General features: G+C 31.5%; 1 protein-coding gene across 3 annotated transcripts; it reads left to right on the top strand.

Moving 5' to 3' along the window:
* Positions 1–232: 232 nt before the first annotated feature.
* LOC122715552 (enhancer of split mgamma protein-like) lies at positions 233–25,752 on the top strand. Of its 3 annotated transcripts, none has more exons than XM_043937823.1 (5): positions 233–353; positions 19,372–19,492; positions 19,709–19,798; positions 24,345–24,623; positions 25,173–25,752. In XM_043937823.1, the coding sequence occupies exons 2-5, from the start codon at positions 19,439–19,441 to the stop codon at positions 25,524–25,526; spliced, it is 777 nt and encodes a 258-aa protein (XP_043793758.1). In that variant the 5' UTR covers positions 233–353; positions 19,372–19,438; the 3' UTR covers positions 25,527–25,752. The 3 variants fall into 3 exon arrangements, with proteins under 3 accessions (XP_043793758.1, XP_043793756.1, XP_043793757.1); XM_043937821.1 differs by lacking the exon at positions 233–353 and adding an exon at positions 18,630–18,814; XM_043937822.1 differs by lacking the exon at positions 233–353 and adding an exon at positions 18,794–18,814 and having other exon boundaries at positions 19,342–19,492.
* The last annotated feature ends 376 nt before the right edge of the window (positions 25,753–26,128 follow it).

Here is a 26,128-nt window from a genome sequence, read left to right as displayed (position 1 = left end):
AAAGAGAGAGAGAGAGAGAGAGAGAGAAGAAAAAAATAGGGGATAAGGTCGGAGGCACGAGATCCTTCCCACGTCGACGAAACGTGCTGAAAGCGTGCTGCTCGCGTGGCCGTTAGAGCGGCACGGTTGGGGAGGAAAGGAGAGGCCATTGGTGCATCGAGCCGGAATCTTTCTCACGGGCGAGGAGGACGTCAGGTGCAGGACCTCCTTCAGGAAGTACAACGGTTCCTTACAAGGATTCGCGACTTCTGCCTTCCCACGCTCCTCCAGTTGTAACGGCCAGATTCGACTCTTCTCCACCACCCTAACCACTGCACCGTAAAGCCTCTTGGCCATGGTAGGGGCATGTCGAGGTAAGTGAGTTTTTTCGTTCTTGATCTTTGTCATTTTTACTCGTCGTTAATTGGTTAACACGCTGCAAATTGCGGCATGTATTTTATTGGTAATTGTAGTTGCAATTAGGGACAGTTATTTTTGTATCTTGTTTTTTTTTTTTTTTTTTTTTTTTTTCTTAGTGTTCAATTTAACGTTTGAACGCGAGAGATTATTGCACTGCACGTTTTCTTTTTTTTTTTTTTTGTTTTTTCATTCGCTTAGTGCAGATATTTTAAGCTGAATAATGGCAAAATTTATCATTGCAAATATTCGAAATGGAAAAGGAAGATTTTTTTATGAAAAATGAAATTCAATTATTATTGCTATTTAATGGCTTTTCTTATTTATTTATTATTTAAAGTATATTTTCCACTTGATGAAAGGGGAATACAATTACATATTTTATAAAGATTCTCTGAAGGATTTAGAGATATAGTTAATATTCAACTATAATTATTTGTAGATAGTTCTATCAATTTTATATCTTAAGTATTATTATAAACAAGGCAATTGAAAATTTATTATCACGAAAAGGCTCAATTTTATTTTCCGTAGTGTCAAAAGTTCAATAAACATTTTGATAAAAGAACAATTATTTTTTTACATTATCTAGCTTTTATCTTTTATCATTTTATTATATTGTTAAAGAGTTATCAATTTACTTCATTAATTGATACATTTATGAAGCATATAATAGCAATTAAAAAATAGTCATTATTACGTTTAAAAAATTTTTATTTCTGCATGAAAATTTTCTTTATGATAATATTTTCTTCACGTTTTTTCTTTTCGTCGTTTTTTTTTTTTTTTTTTTTTTTTCTTTTTTTAAAGTTGGTTCATCAAAGTATCGTCGATACAATCGACCAAGTGGGGAGAGAAATTAGTATCCTCCTGTTGATGTTTTTCGGGCCCATTTCGCGTACAACCGCCTTGATGGCGGCGCGAACGGTTATTAATGCGGAAAGTCGCTGATTTCGTGGCGAATTTATACGTTTTTGGAAATTATATTCGGATACGAAGCGGCGAAAAACGATCAATGACAATATGGAAGGTTTTATTTCGAAAATAAAGTGCACCTTTCTTTATAATTTGCTTCATTACCATGTAATTTATGCCCCATTTAAACTACTTTTTTAAATTACAGGGAGATTGCACGTGGTTTACATTGTGCGTCATTTTAATGAGAAGGATTCGATTTATAATTTTTGTTTTAAAGTGTCAGAACATGTTTTCGCGTATTTTATATTTTTAACTTTAATAGCCTTATAAACGTATATTCGGTTTTATTAGTACTTGCAATTTTAATAGATAGTGTTATAAACATTTATACATGTTTAATCTACTGAACAGTTATTTATGGAGAATTTTTAATGGAAAAAAGGTAATTGTTCATTTATCTTTTTGAAATATTTTAAAAGATCTTTATAAATAATTAATGTTCCATGAATTTTTCATCAATGGAATTTTATTTTGTAAAATTTATCGATGTAATCGATTATTCTTGAAATATTTAACATCTTTTTAATTGATAAAAATTGTTGTTGTTACTGTTATTTATTTTATTTTATATTCGATATATTATTTTGCATTCGGTGTTAAAAAAGAATGAAAAAAAAAAAATGTTTAATCAACATATTATATATCTTTTGTTTGATAACTTCATTCAAATGATTTATTCGATGTAAAATTTTTCTTTTTAATTTATTTATAAAATAATAAATAATTCACATTTTCATGTGTACATCGTAAACAAGATATCTAAATAATTTTTTCGTGTATAAAGTAACGGTATCCGAATTAATGTGAATAACTGTATTTAATAAGTGATCGAACTTCTCAATTATCTTAATAACAGTTTTTAAGATCGCTTTAAACTATATTCAAATTGACATAACGAAGCTTGAGCATTAAAATAAGGAATTTGAGAAATAATCATTAAAATAATATATAAATGTCTTATACAGATCACAATATCTTTTCGATAAACTATTTATAAAGCAGAAAATAGGAATTTCAAAAGAAAAATATAATTAAGTTCAATAAGTTATAACGAAGTAAAAGTTAATTGATTCAAATAAAATCGTAGATAATCTTATATATATAAAACCTCTTTAAAATAAATTATAAAACCTCTTTAATTATCAAATTATTTTTTATTTGAATAAATTAACTCAAATAAAAAATTGTTTGAAAATAAAGTTACTTCTCTATCAATTTATACAATTCCAACATTCACAACTTCATTTTTATCTATTCCGACTCTGCATCACGTCACTCTATACCTTACTCACTCTTCGCAATATGTATGCTCTCGACATCTCGTCATATACGTCAAGTATAGCACACATATGCGCGAGAAAACCTAGCGAACGATGAAAGAAACGCATAATAGGTCCTCGTGTCCCCCGATATCGAAATAGCGCCAACAATAAGGTCTAGAGCATAATGGAGGGCAACAGTTGCATCGCGATTCCTTCGCCATGGGAAAAATACTCGATGGTACGGCCGAATTCGAACACCTGGATTTTCCTCAAATGAAAGGGCCACGCGACTTCGGGCACGCAGATCACGCCTTGAAGAGTCAAGTGGCTCGTTACCGGATCGTGGGAATCTGCCAAGAGCTGGATCTGAAATTCAACTCACGGAGCCACCATACGGATTTTCAGATTCGTCCCACTTGTTATCCACGCGACCGCCACGCTCGCTGCCGACCGTTTGTGTAACTTACATCCGTTAGCCCTGCATCGAAAGAGTAAACAGATGTGTCCATTAACCGTTTTACAAACCGCAAACCTGAAAATTGAAGAAGGTTGTACGTGCAACGGATGGATATTAGAATCGGACGTGGATATTCGGTAGGTGGAACATGGGCCAGCGTTTTAAATGGGTGAGAAAGGAGGAGGCGGTCGGTCGTCAATTTTGAGGTTAAGGAAAATGGGAATTGGTAAAAAGCTGATGTCAGGTTAAGTGGAAAGTTCTGTTGTTTCTTCATTTTACAGATAAAATGTTTTTTAATCGAACTTTAACGTTAAATGAATTGTTATTATAGATTTTTATAATTTTAAAGTATATGGAATTTATGTTTTTCTTTATTAGAAAATAGGTTTTGATGATATATCTTGCCAATAAAACGAATTTAAATAGATTTGAAACTTGATGATTATCATTATCAGAAATGCATTTAAAATGAATTTTTCTAGGAAACGACTATGACAAGTCTGTCATAAGATAATATTATTTTTCTTCAGTTTCATATATATATATATATATATATAGAGCTTTTTGCAAAATGGCAGATTGTGTGGTGGAATAATCAAAAGGAGATATCTGGAATGCCGGCACGTACTACCACGTGTCAGCCACGCTTCACGCGAGAGAAACAAGTTTGCTGTGTAATCCACGTGGCGTTTCTGCAGCTCGTACACTTACTTGCATATCTCGTTTTCTCGCTTGTGACGTTATCGTTTATTTTCTTCCAACTCGTGATGAATTTTATAATTTTATAAAATAATTAAGAAGCTGAAAGGAAATTTAATATAAACGAAAAACATATAACTTGAGGAAGTTAACTTATAATTACTATAATTTTTACCAAAAACTGAAGAAATATAATTATACGAATAGAGATTGACTAATCGTGTCTTAAAAAAAAAAAAATTAATAAAAATATCTTCATCGTATTCTTTGTTATAAATAACAATGCATTTTGTACATTACTTCTCAAAACATATATATATATATATATATATATATATCAGAAAATATTTTTCAACCTAAGTCCTCGGCTACTATCTACATTAAAGATACTTAAACCACCATCGAATTCATCCGTGCTCTTCCATACGACATACGACATACGGAACCTAACCCATCATCAGTTCATTCACCACGTTCCGATCAAACGTCTTCAGATTTATCGAAGAACGAAAGATTCGAGGAAAATCTATATGCGATTCAGGTGTCGTCTACAGTTCGAAGGACTGTAAATTAACAACTGCTCGTGAAGTACGTGTCTAAAAGCGTCCATTCTTGGAATTTCTTCAGGCAATTAAACGATGATTAGAAGAGAAATTGATTTATCAATCCTATCTGCCATTCTTGTTCACATCAATAATATTTCTATTTCAATAATATCTATTCAATAATATTATCATCTATTCAATAATATTACATCGTCGAAGGAAACAATTGGGGAAGAGATTATGAGAAATTTTCAATATCTTATTAAAATTTAAAATTAGATTAAAATTGTTTAATTCGTACTGAAAGATTTTTTTTTTTCTTATTCTGAAGCGAAATGAAAAATCAATTCAAATTATTTCAAATAGTATACTCAAATCCAGCAACTTAACTCGATATCAAAATTCAACATTACTTCCAAATCTCCAATAACTTAATTCATATTTTCAAATTGCTCGAATCAAACCTGCTCAAAATTAAAACGAGTGAAAAGGAGGCTCGAACGCTCTACATCATGCTCGTCCCTCCGCACGCGACCGTATCAGCATCCATCTCCTCGTCTGTTGACGCGTGGATATATAAGCGGCGGAGGCTAGGAATCAGAGTTGCCCTCGTGGGAACGGAGCGGCCATCCGCGGTGAAGCGTTTCAGGAAGCTCTCTGTGTTCCGCTCCCGCGGTCACCAGGGCGTCCTTAACAGCTCCTCTTCTCGCTCGAGTCGCCTCGACGACGCCCACGCTCCAATCGGCTTCCTGATCGCCCGACACGGGGAAAATGGGATCTGTCCTCCTCCTCCTCCTCCTCCTCCTCCTGTGCTCGTGTTGCTAATGGCATTGCGCTTGGACGGTTTCGTACACGACGCACGTTAATTAGCTTCTGCTTGCCCGTTGATCGTATCGCTTGCATTGCGTTGTATCGAGTCGAGTTCGAATCGTAGAGAGACATTTTATGGTAGGAGGAATTAGTGGTAAGTGTCGAGAGGATTGAGCAAATTTTATTTGAGATTGAAATGAGCATTTGAAATGTCGTTAATGCCGAGTTAACTACAGGATTGGACGTTTTATGGTGTGCAGGAGAAATTAGTTGTTAGAGATATATATATATATATATGTGTGTGTGTGTGTGTATAGTTTGTAAGAGAAATTAGCAGTACAATGTTGAGAAGAAAAATTTTATTTGAAATCAAAATAGAAATGACCATTTAAAATAGTAATAGTTGCTGGTTAATTGTCGTAGGATTGAATATTTTATAGTATGGAGCGGAAATTTATAGTACAACTTTAGAGACTGTATAGGATTGAGTAACTTGAAATTGAAATAAGAAATAATCATTTGAGATACAGTAATATTCGGTTAACTGTCGTAGGATCTAGACCTGAACGCATCAGTTATCCGGGAAGAAAGGTGTCTGAGAATTATTGGCGAGGTTTTTTTTCTCGATTTCGCTTGCTTCATCGCTCGTGGAAAAGAAAAACATTTGCAGAGATGAAGTAATCCACTAATAGTTTATTTTTTATCACAGTTACAGTATTATGTATTACATTAAAAAAATCTCTAACCTCCAATTTTTATAAAAAAACTTTTTTCAATTATTTCATATTACATATCACAAGATGAAGAAATTCATCTAGTTTCGTGAAATAAATATATTATGATAAATCCAATATTTTTATTCAATATATCATTTTAAATCACAACAATTGATTTACACGAAAATCTTTAAAAAGAAGAAGAAATCTTTAATTTCTCGATTTTATTTGAAATTGAAAAAAAAAAAAATAGATTAAAATACAATTAAATCAAGATACAATTTTAAGATGATTTTTTCCTTATTCCTCTCTTTTTTATTGAAATACATCGCATGCCAAGATGATGTCTCAAATAATCAATTTCAATGTAATTTATGTAAATGACAGTCAAGTCTGGTGAAAAATTGCTACATTGTATCGTACGATGTATTCGTATGATTTATATCGACATGGCATATAACATATTTTTCACGTGTAGGATATGCAAAATATAAGAATCCAGGAACCAATGAAACGATGCATGTACAACCATCGTATGTAATCCAAGGTGTGTAAAACTACATGAGAATATCTTGTTATAATTACCGCGAATACCGATGAACCGTTTAAAATGGTATAATTAAAGGTAATCACACGCCACAAGGTAGTGTACTCGTTACGAAAAAATTTGCAATTAAAAACGCGACCCTATAATCGGGAAGTTTTAAGTAAAAGGACGTCTATATTTTCTTTCCATTATATCATTGAAATGAAATTAAAAAAACTGTAAAATATTTAATTCGGCTAAAAAATAGAATCGAATCTTTCTTGTGGAATCCTTGATAAGAAGTTGTTATTTATTATATAAAATATTTTATATTGTAAAATATTCGTGGAAGATTTAACATACAAATATATAGAAATTGGTATGTAAAATTGATTATTGATAATTATAGAAATTAAATTGGAAATATATAAAATATATAATATTATATATAATATTATATAAAATATATAATATATAATATTGAAATATATAAAATATATATAATTATATATATAAATATATAAAATTAAATTGAAAAATCTAAAATAGGATTTTGTGTATAAGTATTTATGAATAACTCGTGCTATATTATGCTTAAAAAACTAACACAGGATTCAAGGAGTGAGAAGTTAGATGCCACGCCACAGTGCCTATTTTTTATCGTATCATTTATCTTGGACCAAAGACCAAAAGAATTTCAAGAAGTCTTCTGGTCGTGAAAGTTTTTCTTTTGGATCTTTATCACTAAATAGTCTGAAACATTGCTTCGATAGTAGACATACTTTTATAACTGCTATACATCTACTATGAAACTGTTCTACTTTTCTCACTCAAGTATCTTAAAAAGAATGATAAAAAAATATTAAAGAATGAAATAGAGATAGAAGTTGGATTTCTTCCAACAATGTTTTATATAATGTTTAAAAAATTGCTATTGAGGCTACATTTTAACTGATTTAGAGTTGACTATTCTTTATAAATCAAAATAAATGGAACTTCAATTTATCAATAGATAAATAACATCAAGAGATAATAATCAATCATTAATTTTCATTAATCATATCAAGAGATAATAAAAATCATTAACTCATTTCAAAAATTCATTATTTTTAATCGATAGCTTGTTGCACAGGCTTCCCAATTTTCACCAATCTCTTATAATAGATAAAATCAAAAGCTAGAACAGATTTCGTAATTCAATTCTTGATCCATCATGATAAAATACAAGTTCCATTCACAGTATCCATTTATCCATAATATCTAAATCCCCCGAAATATAAAACACAAAAATGAAAATTTCTACTATTTCCCTTTAGCGTCCACAAATCCAAATTCATTGTCTATAAGTCGTCATAAGTCAAGTTGCAGAAATTAAACGAATAATAATAAGCTAAAAAAACAATTATACGCGTTCGCAATATCTCTTATAATATATCCATCTATCCGCATCAAACGTTAATCGTGACAACAACAACCGCCATTACCTCCCATCGCTCAATCGGCGCATTTACGCTCGTGTGCACCGTGACGAAGAAGAAGAGGAAGAAGAAGAAGAGGAGGAGGAGGAGGAGGAGGAGGAAGATGCAACGAGGAGAGGAATCGACTCGCGCGAAGCCAACTTATGGAGTCTCGAATGTGTACCGGATGCATGGAGTATCGCCAGAAGTTGATGTATGATTCTTTAGCGACGCGCACCTGCCCGTTCGTGCTCTCTGTACATTGACGGAAATCATGGTTGCCTCTTACCGTGGCCAGAGGATCATCATTCGGTGGGGGCATTACGAAGAAAGAACGGAGGAGCGGGGAGAGAAATTTATTTTGGCCGCTTGTAACCAGTGGACGTCGTCATCGAGCAATAGATCTTTGTTAAGAAGCGTAACGATCACGGGAGAAAGTCACGAAATTAACCGTGACCGGTAATCACTGAAATTACCCTTCGTTTTTTTTTTTTTTATTATTATTATTATTATTATTATTATTATTATCTCTTTCGTCCGTTTTGACAGCCTCCATTACCAATGGATTCGATTTTTATCGTTCGTTTGATGTAAATTAACGGTTTCGAATTCGCCTTGCTCGCTGGTCGTTCACCTGGTTTAATCCCTGGATAGAATAGTGAAAAGAGTAGTTGGGACGCTTTTGGAGGGTAAAGGTACTTTTGTAAAGATCGTGGTAAGTGTAAATGTAAATGTGCGAAAATAGTTGGTCGAGGCTTGGTTATTAAGTTATGAGGAATTTAAGTTGTAAGATTGTTTATAACTTAATAAATAATCTTCAAATATATTTCATATACCGTATGATTTTAATGAAAATATAGAAATATAGATTTGCAAATTATATTTGTTACAGTTTTTGAGAAATTATTTTCAATGGATCAATCATTATTTATCATTATTTTTTGATTAATGATTTTTTAATAATCACCTACGATTTTAATACATTTGCATTGAAGTAAGTATTATCCTTGCAATTTTGCAAATAAGGAAATAAAATATTTTCGATCCATGATCGCACGACACATCGAAGTCTTTCAAGTTTGACGTGTCTTGTGCACGCTTACTTAAAAACTTAAAAACTTAAAAAAAAGAAAAATCTACTCTCATTCAAAATTTTCATTCAACAGAAACAAATTCGAAAGAAATGTATAATTATTTTGCTGTACGGAAAGGAAAATAAGTGCGTTACCGAGGTAATAATCAAGGATCATTAACTCAAAAGCAATACCATTCCCAACAGCGAAAATGTCAATTATTTTTTAATTTCCTTTACCTCGTATAATCACGAAGGGGGTTTAATTTGAAAAAAAGATTTGAAAACGCTGATTTGATCGACAAATTAATCGATTTCAATACAATAGGTTCACGGAGGCGTGATTTTTCGAAAATCGTGTAACAAGTGGCCACCTGTAACCGACTTTCCGCCACGGAATTCCCACGGCAATGGGGAACGCATGTAGGCCCCCATTCAGTACGATTCGTACGATAAACGTTCATGCATATTTATGACGCAACAATGAAGTTCGATTTGGCCAGGGGCGCATGGCTTATATATCCTTTTTTTTCCTTTCTCTCTCTCTCTCTCTCTCTCTCTCTCTCTCTCTCTCTCTCTCTCTCTCTCTCTCTCTCTCTCTCTCTCTTCCTCGTTTCCTCGTACGCGCACACGTTTTTCATTCATGGATCGCCCCTTGTGTATAGTGACCCCCTCCCCCTTGCATCCCCCTGTCAATTGATCGGCAACCATCCCTCGATTCATGATAATTTTATTCCTCGTGAATGAAACCGAGGGGTCGGGTAACCAGGAAGAAGTCAAACGCGGAAGGGAAGGAACATTAAACGTCTCTCTTCCCTTCATTCTCGCGGATAACGACGTGATGTTAGTTGGAACGGTTCGATTTTTTCTTTTTTTCTTTTTTTTTTTTTTTTTTCGACGAGTGTAACTGACAACCATAATTATTTAGGAAGGGGAAAATAACAGTATATATAAATATGTGTGTGTGTGTGTATTCTTTTTTCTTCTTCCTTAATTTTTTTCTCTTCCTTTCTCTTTGAAATATATGTATACATATATTTGTGTGAGTTTGTGCGGTGAAAACGCGATTCGAATTATTTTGATTGATTAGATCTTTTTATCGATTAGAGAATTTTGTTAATTTTAAGAAGGAAAGAATTATTTAGAAAGAGAAAATTTTTTAGAGATATTAAATGTTTTGGTTTTTATAAGAATTTATTTTATTCGATTAACGTTTTAATATGATATTTTTCTTTTTTTTTATGTTGCAATTGATATTTGTTTAAATGGATCGTTTTGTGAATCTAGATGTTACAGATGTTTTATAATTTTATTTTTAGAATTTTATAATTTTATTTTTAGAAATGATTGTAATCATAATAGTTTAAATTATACTATCACAATAATATTTTTAATTATGCTAATTTTTTTCAATAATAAAAATAATTCAATTAAATTGAGGCTCGTATTAATATTAATTATAACTTGTGATTTAAATTTTTTATTTTTCATTTTTAAAAATTCCTAAGTAAAAATTACATTTGATTAAATGTGAGATTTTTAAAACACCCTGTACATACGCATCAAAGTATTCCTTTTTCGACAGATGCGCGTAATTACGTTTTTACAACAATGACACACATCGAACGTCCTTTCCAAGTGCACCTTCTGGTTCAGCCCCTGTCGAATGAATGACAAACGTCGAACAAGAGCACGACGAGCGAAAATTCCTTCATTCATCGAAGCTGAAAAGGACATTCAATTGCACGCCTCGGTCCGTGACCAGGTCGTCTTTTTCGCGACTTGCCGGACCGGAAATTGAAATTTCGCGTGAGAATATGCGCTCCTTCCCTGTCTCTCTCGCAATTCGGGATGGTCGTTCAAGGAAGTGTTTCGAATTCATGATCGCTTAAATCTTCAAAGAGTTGGTACCGTTTACTTGATAATGCGTGGTTAACCAACGCAATAACAATGTGCAGGATGGAATCTTGAAGCGAAGATGAATCACGAGGATGTGTGTATGTGTGTATATGTACAAGTAAAATGAAAGGTTCGTGGCAAAAAATGGCAATCAATTTTTAGTTATTTATTTATTTCGTTATTTTTTAATTATTATTCTGAATTTATATTAAGAATTATCAAAATATATTTTTAAAATATAAAAATAATTTTCAAATGTAACATAATTTTTTTTCAGAAGAATCGATTGGATTAAAAGAATATTTTAGTTAAAGTAGGAAATAATTGATACGTTTCTAATATTTTTTTCTTGTACTTTTTCAAATTTAAATTTATTGAAGAAAATCTATTAATTATTCTAATAATTTTATTATAAATTTTTTAATATTCAATTCGTGTTCCATAACAAGTTTTTTTTTCTTTAACGTAACTTGTACTAATTTAATAAAATTTAAACAAATTTTTGTATTTTCTATACAGTCAATTGTACAACTTTGTAAAGGTCTCTTGTTCTTGAGATTTTCGTGTCTCATTTGCTGGAGAGATCTTGGTCAAACAGAGTCATTATATCGTGAACAATTTCGTTCCATCCTCTAATGACTTCCTTCGCCATTTTGAAAACGAGGACAAAATAAAGGCCGGAAGAATGAAATAAAATGTAAAAAAACAGGTAGAACATAATAATGATAGGTATAAGTACATAATTTAAAAGACGAAAAAAATAATTACAGACTAAGCAAAAGTAAGGAGACCATGACTCATATTTCTTCTTTGGACACATTAAGTATGATGAATGTTATGTCGTCGAAAATTTTGGAAAAATATTCGAAAATTAAAAATATCAAATTATTAAATTATACAATTTAATTATACAATAAACAAAATAAAAATTCAATGAAACAAACTTCTTCATATTTTATTTTTATTTTATCCAATATTTTGGAAAGAAAAATTTTTTTTTTTTGTCACAAATAACAACTAATAGAAACATCGATTATACAAACGAATTTAAGTTATAACACTTCCTCCTCTAACAAATTTTCTTTAGAAAAATTTCGCAGATCAATAATGATTTCGAATCATAATAAATATATCTAATAAAAAGAAAATCCACGTTATATAATTATAAAACAAATAACCCATTATAAATTATCGAAGAACGTTTTATACAATGTTGCACGAACTGCATTTCACCGCAAAAAACGAAGCAATATCTGTGCCAACTTCGAGTCACTTATCTACGATCGAATCCATAATTAAGTTATAAAATGTCAGCTGAATATAAATTGTTCATATGAATCTCTACATCGAATTGAATTTTGTTAAAATATGTTATCGCCATATCTTTATTTTATTTTACGGTACACGTTATATACCAGAGGGTTTATACAAATATTTATTGCATGCAATTTTATATACCGATAAATAAGATATGATCTGAAAACTTCAACGATTTGCATATGCATTTGAAAACTTCTCTGAATGTATATACACTGTTGCATAAAAACATTAAGATATTTGTTATCTGTGAATTTTTCGATATTTCACAAATTTTATTACGAATATACAAGAAAATAACACGGCATAAGAAATTGAAGTGAAAAAAATACTTGAAGCTCTTGATTTACACAAAAGATAATAAGAATCTTTATATTCTGGATATAAGTATAAATTATGGTACATGGTTTATTTTAATTCCGTATAAGAAAATTACTGTATGTGAGGTCTCTAGGATTGAATGTATACTGAAAAAGAAAAAAAAGAAAAAAAGAAAATGGAAAAATTAATACGTGTGTACTTATGTTCTACTTGTCCTTGTTTGATGATTTATGAGATATAATGAATTTTGTATTTTGCTTTTATCTGATTATTTTTTTTTAATGATAAATAACAAAATGATCATTTCACAAGGCAACATTATATATCTTCCTCCTCGTGAAATTAGAATACAAGAAATGTATTATTATATTCTTATTAATCCGGTAAACATCGTTTACCCACAGGGTAATAGGTATAGAATTTTCATCAATAAAGTATCAAAAAAAGTAAACTTGAAAGAAATTTACAACCAATGCCGATATAAAAATTACACGTACACAAGAAATTCGAAATTATGGAAATAGTTTAGTAATACGGGTCAAGTAAACGTACTACTTGTTAAAAAATTTCACCTTATTCGAAAACTGTAACGATGACTTACCTGCAAAAAAAAAAAAAAAGAAAAGAGAAAACAAATATATTCATACTCCATGTATATACTTCCATCCGAACTTCGCGATAATTCTCGTCAAACAAAATTATTTTCCAATATAATACCCCCCTTCCAAACCATCCCCATCCCCTAAACTTTCCCCAATCTCCAAAAAAAAAAAAAAAGCGAAACATTCTTCAAAACTCTGAGAAATAAAATAAAATTAACTGAATTTCCTGTCCTGATAAACCCATCAATCTCCCAAGTGTCCGAAAAATGCGGGCCGGAATGGAAAAGCAACGAATGCGGAGCGCTAAATCGCCGCCGCCGCCGCCGCCTAGGAGAGGACGCGTGCTTACCGTAGTAAGCACGCGCTTCCTCACACGCGAGCGATCGAAAGAGGGAGAGGAATTGGTTCGCTCGCTCTAGAAGGAGGCATGATCGTGGACATAGAACGAGATGGAGGGGAGAAGAGGGCCCCTGTCGGAGGCTACCGTGAGAACGAGGCAAGGCCTCATGTCCCAGACGGACCCATCGACCGGCACGGGGTCGGACAGAGAGGGAGGCATGCGCGCGCGAGGGCAGGAGCGAGACAGAGGGAGGAGGAGAGACAACGACAGGTCGGGCCTCGGCCACAGGGCACCCGTTCGGGGCCCGTGCTCACGACAGAGACAACGACAGGCGCGAGCCTCACACGCGACTCGCACACGTCCAGGGCCCGAGCCGCGAGCGCAAACCGCGCTTTTTTCTTTCCGTTCTTTTTTGTTTCTTTTTTCTTTTTTTTTTCTTTTGTTTTCTCTCTCTCTCTCTCTCTCTCTCTCTTTCTCTCTGTTTCTCTCTCCTGCTTTTTTGTTTTCCTCTTTTTTACTAGGGACTAGCCTGGCCTCTCTTTCTCGGGCACACGCGACCTCGCCGTGTCTGCTCTCCCTCTCGCATCCTTTCCGCTTCTCTCCTCTTCTTCTTCGGTCTTGGTGGAATGATTGATGCCACTTCTTGTGGAACGCCGCGACTCAGGCCGGGGATTAATTGCTACCGCGAGACTGCTCTCCGAGGGGCCTTCGAATTCTTTTCGCGGGTTTTAATATTGCTTTTTTTTTTTTTGTTTTTTTTTAATGTTGAGTTTAAAAGAGTTTGGAAAAGGTGAGATAAGTTTAATGTTAATGGAATACATACGAAGTGAATGGAGTAAGAGAAATATCGATGTAACGGAATCTTATTTATCTGAAGTTTAATTTTTACCTGTTTGAAAATTATATTGAGATCTTTGAGAAAAAGTCTTCGAAAATGAATTTTTATACTTGTTTTTTGGAATCGAGGAAGAAAAAGATAAGATTAAGAATACTTGGACTAGGTGAAGCAAGATGAGAAAGAAAAGATTTTATAAATTTTAACAATCATATATGTTTTCATTTTATTTCAAAACTAAAGTTCTAAAGTAGAATCTATTCTCGTGATGACTTTCGTCTGTCGAACAATAGTAACCCATTTTGCAATTTAAGAAGAAGGTTTATTCGTGCTTCAAGAGGATTTGCCTACCATGCGTACGTATCTCTCGTACAAGGTAGAAAAGGGCATCCGGATTCGCGTATTATAATGTGTTGCACGAGGTCTTGGCCCCGCAATCAGCTGCAATAAAACATTAAAAAAAAAAAAAAGGAAAGGAAAGGTAAAGGAAACCTGGCTACCTCTTTTTACGTGCACGCAAGACTTCGCTCGTAAAATCGTTCCAGAGTTCAGGGAGAAAGAAAACGAGCACCGATTTTTGCTTTGCACCCATCCATACCCAGAGAGTGAACTTTCGAAAGATTCCGAAAGAGCCAACTCGAATAACGTGAACGTTTGTTGACTGCAATGCTCGTGTAGAAAATCTTACCAAGTTTTTATTTTTTCTTATTCTTTTTTTAAATGGATAAAATATGGATTTCTTTATCCTTATAGGCGAAATCTATACATTATTGAAATATTAGTTGCAGAGAAATCGGTTACAAAGTTTCACCGATATTTTTGTCCTTTTAAATAATTTCGTATTCGATGAAAATGATCCCTTGATCTCTTAATATTGACATTTTAAGATCTAAACAATGGTAATTTATCGAATTGCATTTTAATGGTTTCAACAGAAAAGAGATATTTATTATCTTGAAGTAACCTTGAACTTAGAAACAACAACTTGAAAAATTAAGGGAATCGAAAGGAGAAATAAATAAAAAATTAGTAAATATTGCTTACTACAATAGTAATATTGCTTTTACACGCGTGTCGTTTCATTCATAATTTTCTACATGGAAATTAACCATCGAAAGTATACATACCTACCGCTCGACTAGAGAACAAAGTAATAAATTAAACGTTTCGTGCGTATAACAACGTTAAATACAAATTTATTACCGATTCTTCAGATTTATATTTCTACAAGAATGTAATTGGAAAGCATCGAGTTAATTGAATTAATGCGATACCGGCAACATTTATTTGCACACGTGCCTCTCAAACCGTGCTTCAGCAATGACGTTGACGCCTTCTGAGCGATTACGAAACGCAAAGGTTTGCACATAACTCCTGTCACAGCGGGGAACAAAATTGACTGTGTAATTTCCATTGGAATTAAAATTCTTTTCCCAGGACATGCACGCAATTTTGTGAGTTATTAAACTGTTCTTTAAGTCGATCTCGATATTTAAGTGATCCGGTGGATAACTTTTTAATTGAAATGAAAATCTTAATAAATGGAAATGGAAGAAAAATTGTTTTTCGAAATAACGAAAATAGAATAGAAACTATTATTGCTAAATATAAATTCTAGATTTGAATAGATATATATATATATCCGTCAAATATTTGATTACGTGAAATTGATAAATAATTGTTAAGAATTATCGTTACAATTTGAAATTCCGGATATTTCATCTCTGAAACTCTACCTTATCAAAGAGATGGATAGAATTTCAGATCGATTTACCATATAATAATTTTTAAGAATTTAATTCGATTTAATAAAAATTCGTCGCGTTTCTAACTTCAAACCTTCGTACTTATTTTCCAAAATATATCAACGTATCCAAACGAACGTTCTAAAATTTCTTCGTACATACAGAGAGGAATATTCTAACTAATAAGAACCGGAGGAATACCAGAAATATACAAGCATAAATATTTCCAGGTATTCAACCAGATTTTCTGTATCGATCGAAACAAAACAGCCTCGATCTTCCGTCCGGTCTCACAGTTCTCGCGTGACTTTTCGCGGTACACAACCGAATACCAGGAAGGAAAACAATAATTAATGATGTCATCGGTCGTCAAAAGCCCCGTGCTGTATCGTGGGCGCAGTTATCGCGGCCGTTTATCGTTCGTGCCACCACGCAGACCGTTATCAAAGCGTTCGAAGCGTGCGAATGTTTGCGACCCGTGTCCGATCTTTGATGGCCACGATGCCGTCAATGGAGGCCGCGGTAGTGAGAGAACGTGATCATGTCAGTCACACTCATAAATGGACGTTACGCGTTCGTATTCTATTGATAAGCGCACGTTCGCCGATTAAACGGCGTATACAAAAGAGAGCTTGGCTTACAATTTCGATTTGGCTTACGTAAGTGAATTTAACCCTTCTATTGTGTTTTCCTTTTTTTTTTTTTGTTTTGTTTTTCTTTTTTTTTCTTTTTTCTTCTTCTTCTTTTTTTTTCTGCCAATTACACTTATTCGATTGATTAATTTATGTTAATTTTGTTGAGTAATGCATATTTTTACGCTTACGAAGGATGGGATGGAAAAAAATTGTGATTGTTTCTTTTAATTGCTTTTAACTAAATTTTGTAGATTTATATGAGATAGTTTTTGTAAGAATTCGAGTTTTTTTAAATATTATTTTCTGAAAAATTTTGTTGTTATAAATCAGTAAAAATTTATAATTTTCTTTTCGAAATTATTCAATTGTAAGTATTGAATGTGTTTAAATTAAATCATTCAAAGATAAGAATAATCTTTTATAGGACAAATAATTGGAAAGGGGATAAAAAATTATGCTTTCATTTTATTGGATTTTGTTTGATAAAAGAATTCTATTAGATTTTTAAAAATTTAGAAAAAAATTTGGTAATTGTATAGTTGTTTATGCAACATTTTACGTACAAAATGAATATATGCACGTAAATTTAAAAAAAAATCAAACTCTCCTTCCTGTAATGAGTCCTGTTCTTGTTTTTAACTTCTTTAATTTTATATGTTTGATTATATAAAATTTTTTTACCTTCCTCTCGTTAAGTTCTGAAAATTTTTTCAAATGCTAATTGCGATGCTTTCATCCCCATAACACGGATCCCATTCACTTTTAAATTACTTTTGTTGATATGAAACCTTTCTTATTACTGGATACATACTCGCTCGCATGCATAATGCAAAAGATTGGGTAAAAAAGATTTCAGAATTATATACGTGCTTATTTACACTGATTATCTTTCTCCAGATGTAATTTCACTATATTATTATAACGAGATTTCTAAAATATTATACACTCCCCAATGGGAAAATTCTTAAAATGAAAGAATTTTTTAACCTATCCTCTTTTTTATTCATTTGATATTATTGTTATCTGTTTATTCACATTTCCAATTTATACTTTAATTAACCAAATTCTTCTTAATGAATCTCCCACGAAAATAAAAATATATAGGTAGGAATTATTATGTGCAAGAAATTATCGAATTATGCTTGTATATGTAAAGTTTATTTCTCGTTTAATATACGATAAATATATATTTGATTAATTTAATATTCTTATTATACAAGGAGATCCGAGATATTTTTCTTATTAAAAAAATATTTATATTCTGTATTTATTTATCAGCCATTTCTTCAAGATCAAATCTTTTAGGATTAAACATTTTTTAGTTTATAAGCTAGAAAAAAAATAGGTAAGTTCAATTTATACCTATATTGAATATCAAACATAAAGGGGATGAAAAATTCTAAAATTTTATAATCATTATTTCATCATTTATCATCATTAATATTTGAATTATGAAAAAACAAAAATTAAAATCCCTATAAAAAAAAATAGGAACATCAAGAAGAAGCTTAAACCTTAAAGAATATTTGATAAGTATATATTAATTAGTAAAAATAATTTAATAAAACCTTCGTAAAATTATTCCTATTAATAAAAATCTTAATAATTATCATCTTAACTTTTCACTATTCCATTACCTCCATTCAAATATTCAAACGAATGAAAAACGAAATAGCGAAAAAGAGACCAAATGGATAAATGAAATACCGCATAAAATTACGAAGCAAGAGTCGACCTAATAATCAACGATTAAGCCCCGCAACATCAACGACGATGATCGAATCGGGATCCAAACAAGTTCCAACGAGCGTCGGGACGCCCGTCACGCTTCAAGGTGTAGGTACAACACAATCAAAGCATTTAGACCGACCTTCTGGCTTGAGAAGAGTAGCTTCTGCAGAGGGTTCCAAGTTGGTGAGGGTAGCGGTTACTTGAATGGCGGCGGCGAGTCAGTTTGTCTAGAGACTGCACGCGGTGCGTTAGGTTCTTCTAGGTGTCGGTGAATTTCACTCTATATTTGTCACAGATATTCGATCTCACGTTTTCCTATACGTTCACGTGTATGGAAAGTGTCGAATGGGGTTTCCGTGGCTCGTTCAAGTTTAATATGAAGTTTGTACGTGTATAACCGCGTTTGACGATGTATGCTTCGGTTGACGGTTTGTGAGGATTGTGGTTCTGAAAGTGGATCGACAATCGAGGGTAAGCAGTTCGATCGTTGAGATACATCGAGATGAAATTTAGATAAATTTTGAAGGATTGATGTGTATTAGCCTTCGTTTTTTGAAGTATTGGAAAGTTTGGGGAAATTTATAACGTTGATATACGAAAAATAATAAATGGAAATTAATGGTTTTTATATCGATGAATTTCATTGGTAAATTTATATTTAAAGAATTGATTATGAATGTGTATTATATTTTAATATAACTTTCCTTTTTCAAAAGTTCATTTGAAAGTTGTTATAATGTATTTATTTTTGATCATGTATATAGAAATCATTGGAAATCATTGTGATTATCTATTGATAATTATTATTTATCAAACAAGATATATTTTATTTGTATATTTATAATTTCTGAAAAGACAAAAATATTTTTGTTGAAATATCACAATTTACATCTATTCTGACAGATTAATATAGATTGTGATATGTTAAAAAAAAAAAGTGAATAATTTTAAGAGTTATTTCATTTTTCAATTTATGATTATTAAGCCTTTCTTTTTAGATATTTTGATTTCAATATTTATATTTCAAGATATATCAACTTCTTCGACAATCAAATGTGGATGTTTATTAAATCTTGAAGAGATATAGCTCATGCAATGATGTCATACGAATTTCCTCATCCAGTTTCAAAGACATACCGATATAAAAAAGTAAGTAAAATAGAAAGAAATAGATTGAATATCTATTTTATATCGTGTAATATAATTATATATTTTATACAATTAAAATTTTCCTTTTTTTCATTTTATACAAAAATTTAAGAGATTTTATTTATAAAAATAAAATTTTGATAATCCATATTTTCATTCATTTGTTTATATTTTATCTTGCAAAACTTCATAGGTTTGTTATTTTATTTAAAACAGATAACGAAGCCATTGTTGGAAAGAAAACGACGTGCGCGCATAAATAAATGCCTCGATGAGTTAAAAAATCTTATGATAGATGCATTAGAGGTACGTATTTGTTATTATATTATTATACTTTTTATGAATTATTACACAATTTCATGCAAAATTGCATCGTACAATATTTCTCTTTTAATATCTACATTTTTATTCTAATAAAGATCCTCTTCCTACATTTATTTTTATATATGTTTATAATGAATTATGTTGTCTTTGATCCTTAATCAATAATATTTCGTTAATTTCATTTCAAATAATTTTTACTTTTTATAAATTATGAGATCATTTGACTGACAAATTGTTGAATTTCTTGAACTTCAACAATGATTAAATAATTAATTGCCTCGATGAAATTTAAATAATAACTTTTTGAAATATTTTACAATTACATTTACAAATGTTTTTGAAATTTTACTTTTCCATATTTATAATAAAATCGAACATATATCCAAGATAGACAAGAAATATTTATGTGTAAGATTATTAAGTTATTATCAAAATATTTTATTATTTTGAAATGTTGTATTTATTTATATAGAGTCAATTTCGGATCATATTTTGAATTATGGAAATATCGTACTTTTATAAGAGAAACTTTCTCTGAAAATAGCCTGTGTAGAATACTCTATATATACATAGGCTATAAAGAAAAGAAGTACAATAAATCATCTTTTCACCATTCATATTACCATCAAAACTTTTAAACCTATACCTGATGTTTATACTTTCACGACAGAAATTTTGAAGAACTTGAAAAATACCCTATATCGCATTCATAAAATTAATCACGTAGACCCATAATTTAAATGACAATGACTGAAAATCTAGTCGACTGAACTTTTGCACGCCCCTGTCTTATTCTTCACAATAGTTTCGCAAAGTTTAGAAAAAGAAACAAGAAAAAAAGCAACTGAAGGAAACATCTTATACGCTCACGGAACCGTGAACGAGGAAAAATAATACAGATAAAGTGGCAATCCTATAAATGTCACCAGAGCCGTGATTTCATCGACGGCTCTGTACGGCGATACATTGGTCGAACGAGCACGTGCTATGCTTTTTTCCCTCCATCGAGAAACCTTTGGAAGGAAGCCACGGTTTCTTGCTCGACTTACCGGCCGCGATACCACGTTTCCCCTCTGTAATTTCACGAGTCGCTCGCAGCAGGAAATGCATTCTCGGTCCGCAGCTACGCGTGCAATCGATTTGATGCTTAAATATTCCTAGACCGTGGGAAACTCACGCTCGCTCGCTATACAGTGACAAGAGTAACACGCGACTCAAGCCAGTAATTATGAAAGCCGGTATTTAACGCTTCGACCATGCTCATTACATTTAATACATGGCGTTAATTGCGATGTCTTTTGACCGAACAGTTAGCATGGGAGGAGGGGGGGGGGCGGGGGATCTGACGTCGCTCGATAAGGATTCAGATAAATTACCTTTGTATACCGCTACTTTGAGATAAACACCGTGCGAATTGATTAATGAGATTTCCCTCTTTTGTCTTTGTTTTGTGGTAAGAACTGGTAGGGAAAATGTTTGAAATTTTTATTCAATGGAGATAATGGTGATTTTCATTTTCTTTTGTTAAACTTGCCTTTTATAAAGGAATTATTCGCATATATATTATTTTTAGTTATACAAATATATAAATTATTATAATAATAAATATAAATCTAAAATTATGTATAATGATTGTTTTAGTGTAATGATAATTGCACAAGATTAAGTAGAAATTGATTGATTCAAGGGTGGAAGAAGAAAAGGGTTGAAATAGAAATTTAATTAATTATAAATCAGTGTTTTTTAATTTCTCTTTATTATTATTGAACGTGCAATAGTGATGATAAAAGGGATATATGATAAGTTTTTAAGAAAGTCAGATGGAAAAATATTTGTAATGAACGTGGGTCGGAAAATATTTTCAAAGTTATAAATAATTTTTTATTTCCGTTAAAACGCGAAAAATACAAAACTTAGAGATAAATACTGCAATTTACTGCAATCCACACGAGTTTTCTAACGAATCAACATTTCTGTACTTCAACAGAAAATTTATACAAAGATAAAAACCTATTTTACGAAGTGGTAATACCGGTGCAACAACTTTGCTTGAGTAAGTAAAAGATTGCAATTTTGCAATCGTGCGAAGCTGTTATCGAAATAGTATGAAGACACACATTTTTCAACATTGCTAACTCGATTACATTTTTATCGCGAATGGAATATTCGCATTTGCTTTAACATCGAACAGAATCATGCATGAAATGGCACATATGATCACGCGAAGGATTTAGTGATTTAATGGTAGCTAATTATATGGTCGAGATTTATGTGATAGAGTATATGTAATATGGTTTCTATGTGAGATGATTATTCTTTGAATTGAAAAAAAATTTTTATTGCATCTTTTGTAATTAATTTTATTATTTACGAATGAATTCACGAGTTAATGTTGCTCTTAATATAAGGAAATGCTTTACTTTGATGTTTCCTTCCATTTTGAATTTTATTTTGGAAACTTAGAGAGGAGAAAAATAATAAATTGAAACCTTGCTGTGGTCAGAAAGAATTTTATCGGAGCATAGATTAATTTCATCGAATGCAATTATTGTATATAAGATTTCTAAATAAGATGTTTAATTTCATATCGTTTTTTGCAATAAAGAAGTTCGATGTACGATAATGTTATATTCCAGAAAATAAGAAAAAAATCAACTTGATACTTATATATAAAAAGGAGTAAAAATTGGACAATTTTCTCATAAACAAAAATATGAATATTAAAGTTTTTTTAAATTAGATTAATCTCAGTTAATATCAAATATAGGTTTTTAGTTTTGCGCCATCTATGAAGAGATCGAGTAACTTTCAAGAAGTTACAATCTTCTTTATCATCATATGATAAAGTCACGATATTTCTTAAAAAATTAAGTGCCATTTTTTACTTACCAAAAACAATTTTATATAAATATTTTTGTTTTATCATATATTCATTCGAAATTAGGGACTCGAATGTTATAAATGTATTGGGATTAAAATATTTTTATTCAAATAATTAATGTTGGAAGGTCCATCAGATTCCTTACTGACCATTCCATGGAATCATGAAGCGTAAACTCTTCACGCTTACAGATTATTTACGTACGCCTTTGAAATTCAAATTCGTCTCGGTTCTTCTGTCGGAATGATCGTGTTAAACAAATACACGTCTGTTTTTACATTCGATCGTGAGATAGCTTCTCATTTTGATCACGTTTTCGCTAGTCTATCAGAAACTCTTTCGAGCGGCAAAAGTATGGGAAACAGGATATAGAGCACAAGAGTACGGAAATTTAGCAAAGCGTTTGAAAAAAATTTTTCTCGTATCTTTGAAACATATCGAAATATTTTATCCTACGTTGAAAACTTTAAAAATGAAGAAAATCAATTAATCAAATTACAATATCGATCAAAAGTTTTTCCAAGAAAAAATTTGTCATGAAACATATTTGTGATTTTATACTTTGACCTATTTACGATCAAAACACTCACTCACATTTCTCTATGTTAATATCAGTAATTTCGATGAAATTAATATTTCGATATTGTGGAGTTACTTGACTTAATTTGAATATTTAAATTGCATCCAATTTATATTTTCCTTTTAAATACTTATTTCATTTTTTTTTTTTTTGCACCGTATCATCAGTGTCATTTAAAAAATTGTATATATATGTCAAAATTTATGAATCGTTCTACATAGGAAACAAGCAACTGTTTGATAATATCAGTATTTTTAGTTAATTTTCATTGGATGATGATAGCAGTTTGCAACGTTGAATGAAAGATTCATGGAAAGAACAGGTGTATCGGATCGTAATAAATGAGAAAGCAAAAATTGTTGCTTCGATTTCATTCATGATACTATTTTTTTCTGTCGTATTAATCCAATACATAATATCAATAATATATTTAGGGAAGGAAGATCGTTTATACCTGCACCTGTAATTATGATTTACACTTATTTCGAAATCGGTAGTAATTTTAAAATGTTTACCAACCCAAATTATGCTTAAAAACGTTAAAAACAAATTATATCCGGGCCACATTTTACACAGTATTTTCTTGCACGATTTAATTTTATATAGTTTTTTTTTTCTTTTTTTTCTGTTTACTCTTACATTTTACGCATATTATTTATTTATTTCAAGAAACGCATGTTAATTAGTTCACAGAAAACTGTTTCACGATATTTTTGCTAAAAACATAATAATATTTTTTTTTTTACAATGTTTACAACAATCAAATTATAATTTGTTGTATATTTTTTAAATAACCAAATATCATTGAATAACCATTAAATAACCATAATCTGTTTCGATTAACACTCAATACACTTAATTATTACAAAAATAATAAATTTTAGAAATCAATTAATTTGTCTACTAAATTACATTACTCTTTGTGTTACACGCGTATCACTGTATCGTATTACATGAGGAATTAAACCTCGCAAAAAAAACGATGTTTACCTCAACTTCTCACAAAGAAGAAACACGCTTCTGCCTCATTTCGAATTATCGAACGATGAGAAATTTATTGGTCGCAGACGGAAGGGGAGGACATAAGCAAGTTGGAGAAAGCGGACATTCTGGAGTTGACCGTGCGCCATTTACAAAGGCTGCAGGGCTCACGATCCTCCACCGGATTGCCGGACACCGTCACGAACAACGACGAGGTCTCGGCCGAAAATCGGTGGTTATCCGGTTTCGGCCACTGCGCAGCTGAGGCGTACAGATTTCTCTCGGCTGTTCCAGGTGAAGGCGCGGAAAGATTAGCGAGGCACCTCGCAGCTGGCCTTCAAAAGAGCCGGCAAACGAATTCAACGGTAATTATCTCATCATCATCGATCGAAGAGACGAAAGTTACCCTACCCCCGGATTATCCGCGCTTCTCCACCGAGATTGACGTGTGGCGCCCTCTTTGCACTTACTTTCAGACGAAATTGAATCGTAACTCGTCGCTTTTGAAAATCTTTTTTTTTTTTTTCTTCCTCTCATCTCCCCTTTCTTTTTATCAAGATCTTTTAAACATTTTATTCTTGCTCTTTTTTGACTATATTAAAGTAGAGATTTGGTTCTATGAAGCAGAGATGAGAGTTTATGTAACAAACAACTTAGCTTGCTCAGGAAAGGTATGAAAAATACTTTAAAATCTCTCATCGTTTTTTTTTTTTATTTTAACGAGACGTATTTGATTAGAATGGAATATTGGAATATTTCTATTTTTTTAAAATAGCTTCGATTTCTTTGGTTTTTTTAATGTCACACAAAGAATCGAAAGTCTTTTTTAATAAATGTAGATGCAATTATTTCGCACGTAGAAGAAAGAAAATGGTCAAGTTGTTTGATTTGTTTAATGTATTGTTTTTACACAGCTGAAAACAAACGTGCTGACCCAAACTTTGGCAAGTTTGGATCTTACTACTGATTTATTGGCTTCGTCGATTCCTATCGATAACATTCAAGTAGCATCTTCCAATCAAAATGCGGTCACTTATCGTGGAAGAATTCCTGACGCAATCGCGTTTAACATACCATCCGGATGTAACAGTGGGACGACCGTAGAAAATGGAGAAAAATTAGAAAGAGGTTGCATTTCCGAAATATCGAAAGACTTGAAGGAGGGGCAAACGGTGGAGAAAGTTAAAACTGAGATCAAAGTTGAGGACGAAGAGGAAATCGATGTGGAACGCGTTGATGAAGTTGATCCTATGTGGCGGCCTTGGTAATTTTTAAAATTCTTCTCTCAAACGTTTTATTGTATGGAATTTCTCATTTCTTATCTTTTTTTTCCAAAAATGATTGAAAAATATCATTGTTGAATCTGCTCGAAAAGAATTTTATTCTTGCTCTTTTAAACATTTGATTGTATATTAAAGTAGAGATGTATTTGATTCCATAAAAAAGCAGAGATGTGTATGGATGTAACAAATAACTAGCTTGCTCAAGAAAGATATGAAAAATATTTTAAAAGATTAAACTCAGATCAAAATGTATTATTATTGTGAACAAAAGAGAAAGAAATATGTGGATATAAGTTTGAAAATGAGAATATTCAATATTCCTCAATTATCCTTTATCATTCCTTTATATTTATAAAGTATAATTTTTAAGTAATATTATGTGTATAAATAAATGATAGTATATTGATTCGAAGAATTGTATTTTATTACATAATGGTTGGTTTAAATTTACTACTTTTATGTTTGTTATTTACATTTATAAAACAATTTTAATTTCTATTACTTATTTCTAATATTAATATATTTTAATTGTTATATTTATAAATCGCAATTTTTCCATTGTTATAATCGATCTCATTATTTATAAT

Source organism: Apis laboriosa, unplaced genomic scaffold (assembly GCF_014066325.1).
Source record: "Apis laboriosa isolate Shangri-la unplaced genomic scaffold, ASM1406632v1 scaffold38_cov145, whole genome shotgun sequence".
NCBI classification, from domain to species: Eukaryota; Metazoa; Arthropoda; class Insecta; order Hymenoptera; family Apidae; genus Apis; species Apis laboriosa.
This window is presented reverse-complemented; position numbering and strand designations above follow the sequence as displayed.

Excerpts from the sequence above, each read along its gene's own strand:
- LOC122715552 (XM_043937823.1), top strand. The coding sequence starts at position 19,439 with ATGATGTCATACGAATTTCCTCATCCAGTTTCAAAGACATACCGATAT. Across the intron at positions 19,493-19,708 it reads AGACATACCGATATAAAAAA|ATAACGAAGCCATTGTTGGA; the intron begins GTAAGTAAAATA and ends TATTTAAAACAG. Across the intron at positions 19,799-24,344 it reads TTATGATAGATGCATTAGAG|ACGGAAGGGGAGGACATAAG; the intron begins GTACGTATTTGT and ends TATTGGTCGCAG.